The following is a 4,990-nucleotide window of genomic DNA, read 5'->3' on the forward strand; positions in this document are numbered from 1 at the left end:
CCATTGTGTGAATGTACCAAAGTTTGGTTATCCATTCCTCAGTTGTTGGACATCTAGGTTGTTTCCAAGTTTTGGCTATTGTAAATAGTGCTGCGGTAACATCACATTCTTGACTTGATACTTTCTTATTTGGGCTAGTTTGGTAGGCATGGTTTTAATTTGCATATCCCTGGTTTCCTGGTGACTTAATGATGTAGAATACCTTTTCATGTTTATGGCTCTTTGGATAACCTCATTTGTTATGTGACATGTCAAGACTTTGTCCATTTTTCTTTTGGATGTCAGTCTTGTTCTTACCTGATTTGTAGGAGTCGTCTACATATTGGAGGTGTACGTCTTTTGTTAGATATGTTATATGAGTATTTTTCCCATTCTGTGGGTTGCCTTTCACTCTTAATGCTATCTTTTGATGAACCAAAGGTCTTAAAAAAATGACATTTTATCATTTTTCTTTTTTGTTTAGTACATCTTATGTCTTCATTAAAAGGTATTTACCTACTCCAGGGCTTTGAAAATATTTAATCTATATATTTCTCCAAATCCTTATTATTTTACATTTAGACATGCAATCCATCTGGAATTGGTTTTATTATAAGGTATAAAACAAGGATCAAGATTCATTTTTTTCCCTATTTGGATGTCCAGTTGACCTGTTGTTGTTGTTGTTGTCATGTGCCATTGAGTCAGACCCGACTCATAGCGACCCCTTCTTGGGTTTCCGAGGCGGTATCAGTACGGAAGTTGATTGCCCAGCCTTCCTTCTGAGGAGTGGCTGGTGGATTTGAACCACCAGCCTTCTGGTTAGCAGTCAAGTGCTTTAGGCACTACGCTACCAGAGCTCCTCCAGTTGACCTAGTATTTTTTATTGAAAAGAACATCCTTTCCCTATTACACTGCTATGTTACTTTGTCACAAGCCAGGTGACTATATATGGAGTGGGTCTGTTTGTAGACTGTTTTTCATTGGTAAGTTTATCCTTTTAGTTATACCATACATTCCTCATTAATAAAGCCTAATAATACACCCAGGAGCTCTGGTAACATAGTGCCTAGGGCATTTGACTGCTTACCAGAAGGTTGGTGGTTCAAATCCACCAGCCACTCCTCGGAAGGAAGGTGGGCAATCTACTTCCGTAGTGATATTGCTTCAGAAACCCAAGGAGGGGTCGCTATGAGTTGGGTCCGACTCCACAGCACATAACAATAAAAGCACGCCCACTTCTCACTTACTGACATGGTCAGGTTCCAAAGACTGGTCATTATGCAGAAATCGGCATTATGTGAAAATGGAGGTTGAACATATTGGATCACAAAATGGAGGATGACTACATCATACAGCTGCCAAATTTCATCATAATTGCCAAGCTACTGAGAATCATGGCCCGGCTAAACTGACATGTAACCTTAACCATCACAGTCAGCCTTATTCTCACCTTGAATCTCTGCATTCGTTACTCCCCGATGTACCTTGTTATGTGCAAAATAGTCAGTAGATTTTTCACTGTTGTTGTAGATGTGAAATGTCAAACAATGAGAGTGTGTGAGTGAGTAGTAGGTGTAACAGATCTTAGTAGCTAGTAATGTAATTTCTTTAGTTTTGATCCTCAAAATGGCTTTGTCTATTCTTGGCACATCCCTGTAAATTTTAAAATAAGCTTGTTAATTTCTACAAGAAAATCTGCAGGGATTTTACATTGACTCTAAAGATCAAATTGATGAAAATTGACATCTTGGTAATACTGAGACCTAATATGCAGCTGTAGTCATTAAGGCAAAGTATTATTTATGCAGGTGCAGTGTAGTAAGTTACATAATAAGGCTTTTCTAGCCAGTCTTTGTAAACTCTGTGGTGGTATTTGCCATGAGCAACTGAGTAGTTGCTGATTGTTAAAATTATCCACTCGAGGTATTTCTGTTACAAGTGGCAGGAAGTAATCTTCTGGGAAGTTTGCTGTCTCAGGTGTATTAAATTCTGATGTTGGGATTGGTTAGTTTGGCCCCTCTGCCAGGTTCAAAAGAAGCCCTCCTAGAAGCAGAAGGAGTCTCTTTGACTGCCAGCTGAGAAAGACGTGCTGCTGAGAGAGAGAGATACAAGAGACATGCACTGCCGAGAGAGAGAGGTGCTACAGAGACTGCCAGCTGCTAAGAGAGATGGCCGGATGCGAGAGACTGATGAGCGTGTTCCTGAACTTGAATTGTAGCCTGTTGATTCCCTAATAAGGAGCTCTGGTGGCATAGTGTCTAAGGCATTTGACTGCTAACCAGAAGGCTGGCAATTCAAACCCACCAGCCACTCCCTGCAAGGAAGGTGGGGCAATCTACTTCTGTAGAGATACAGCCTTGGAAACACAAGGAGGGGTCACTATGAATTGGGACCAACTAAACAGCAGTGAGTTTGGGTTTTTTGGCTTCCCTGATAAACCCCATAATCTGTGAGTTCTGTGTAGCCACTGCAGCGAATTATCGAACCCAGCAGAGAGGTGGTGGTTGTCCGTGGGAGAAACAGTTGGTGTCAAGGTTAGTAAAAGGTCTAAAGGGTGGTGGCATGTCTAGTCTAATAGGAGCAGGCCTTGGGCTGCTGATGGGGATACTGTCTTCCTCTTGTGGGGTTAGAGGAGGTCAGAAGATATTGCCTCCCTGTCCCGTTTACAGCAGGTATAGATAAATAGCCCAGTGGAACAGATTAGAGAGTCTAATGCCAAGATTATCAGTGAGCATGTTTTAGCTGACCAGTCCTTTAGAGTATGCGTTAGTGTAGTCTCTGGTGTTATCTTACCAAGTGTCTGTTTTACCTTTCTCACAGGTGTGGACCATGTTTAAGGATTGCTCCAGCATTCAGTTCCATGAGTAATAAATATCCACAAGCAGTTTTCTTAGAGGTAGATGTACATCAGTGCCAGGTAAGCTTTGAAAAGTCTTTTTTTTTTTTTTTTTTTAATGAATCAGATTGAAATTCAGCGTTAATATCGTTTATCTCCTTATGCACAGGGCACTTAGTTTTTGAAGATCAGTTGGCACTGTTATTATAAATGTCATTGTGGCTACTTTAGTTTAAAAGGGTATTTCTATAGTTCACTATCACTTACTTCAGGCTTGTTTGTATTAATACCCTTATGATAGAAAACTAAGTGATGTTATATAATAGGTAACCTGACAATTCTGTTTTATATTTCTTTGTTTATCTTTTACAAATATTGAGTTATATCTTCTACTTGGGCATTGGCAGAGAATTCTTGACCATAGTCTGGTTTGAACTGATCAGTTTGTGGTCTTGTCTTCAAAGCAGCATTTCAGCAGAAACTTTACCATGTTGATTTACTGTAACTGAGCTGCAGTGTCCTACGGACATCACCCTTGATTATATAATAGTGACAACTTTGTATTTGCATGTATAGAAATATAGAGTAGTTATTATGGAAAAAAAATTTTTTTTGGAAGATTTTTTCCAAAAATAAAGTCCTTAGTTCTGACTAAAGAACTGCTCTATAGCTCCCTCTGCCCCTTCTTTTTGGTGAGGTTATGTGTTAGTTATGAGCTCTGGTAGGATAGTGCCTAAGGCATTTGACTGCTAACCAGAGGGCTGACGGTTCAAACCCACCAGCCACTCCTCAGAAGGAAGGTGAGGCAATCTACTTCCGTAGTGATACTGCCTTGGAAACCCAAGGAGGGGTTGCTATGAGCTGAGTCTGACTCGACGGCACATAACAACAACAACAACATGTGTTAGTTATGTTTCTGAATGTAGGAAGAGAAAATATTAAATAGTTTGTAGCTGGTAGTTTGGGGATTTGGAATAAAACCTACATTATACATTTACTGTTAAGTACTTAGGTCATATATCAAACTGCATCACCGTCTTTCACTGGACAGTGCTGTCTCTACAGCTCCGTTGTCCAGTTTGGTAGCCACTAGCTCCTTGTGGTTATGAGCTCTTCAGATGCAGCAAACCCAGGTTGGAATTGTGTAAAATGCACGTCGGATTTTGAAGACTTGGTGTGAAGGAATAAATGTAAAATATTAAATTTTATGTTGCTTATGCATTAAAATGATTATATTTTGAATATATTAACTAAAATATATTATTAAAATGAATTTCACTTTTCCTTCTTTCCTTTTACTTTTTATTATTTGTACTAGAAAATTTAAAATGACTTATGTAGTTCTCATGGTTCTCACATTATAGTTCTGGGAAATAGCACTGCTGGAGAGGGCCAGTCCTGGTTGTTTCACTTATGAGGTTCCTTAGAAAAGACAATCCTACATGGTCTTTATGCTTTTTCGTTAAACAGTATAGAACCTTTTCATAGTATCTGAATATGCCAAGGTACACGTTTACTTTACCATTTCCTTTATAATTGTTATGAAAAGATTAAACCATGATACCCAGTGTTTATTAAGCTAATTTCCATTCAGTAATTAATCTTACAAAATTCTGGTGCTAGGGCAGATTTTTTTTTTTTTTTTTAATTGTGATGTGGGTAAAAATTACAGAGCAAATTCACTTTCTATACAGCAGTTCACATACACTTTGTCTCATGGCGCTGACCACAATGCAACAGCTCCCCTCCCACTTCCTTCCGACAGTCACCTCTTCCCTGTGTCCATCCCTCCATGCACTCCTATCCCTTGAGCTGTCTCCCTGTGCATAAACAGCCCTTCTCTCTCCCATGATTGTTCTCTCCAAGGAGTGTATTTACCTCAGGTAAATGTTCTACTCCTATGCCTGTCTTTTGCTTGGCTGGAAGCCACAGGTGTGGATTCAGTTCTAACCTGAAGGGCAGCTAGGGGCCATAGTCTCAGTGGATGCTAGGGCAGATTTAAGTTGTAAACATACTACGTATTTGTAATGTTTGATGGGGCACCAAAAATCCTTTGTGAAGAATGCTGTCTCCTTTATTACTTATTTTATTTTAATGCATTTTATTGAAATATAATTTATGTACAGTGAAACACACAAAACTAAAGTGACATGGGTCAGTGCTTTTTTTTTT

The 4,990-nt window shown here is 39.2% G+C and overlaps 1 protein-coding gene across 1 annotated transcript in view; it reads left to right on the plus strand.

The window, feature by feature from the left end:
- TXNL1 (thioredoxin like 1) overlaps positions 1 to 4,990 on the plus strand; it is a 60,924-nt gene that overhangs the window by 15,482 nt on the left and 40,452 nt on the right. Inside the window, exon 2 of the mRNA XM_007935516.2 lies at positions 2,803 to 2,899. Coding sequence (XP_007933707.1) covers positions 2,803 to 2,899 — 97 coding nt within the window. The remainder of the gene's footprint in view (positions 1 to 2,802; positions 2,900 to 4,990) is intronic.

Source organism: Orycteropus afer, unplaced genomic scaffold (genome assembly GCF_000298275.1).
Source record: "Orycteropus afer afer isolate SDZICR_OR568_19922 unplaced genomic scaffold, OryAfe1.0 scaffold00029, whole genome shotgun sequence".
Classification (NCBI taxonomy): Eukaryota; Metazoa; Chordata; class Mammalia; order Tubulidentata; family Orycteropodidae; genus Orycteropus; species Orycteropus afer.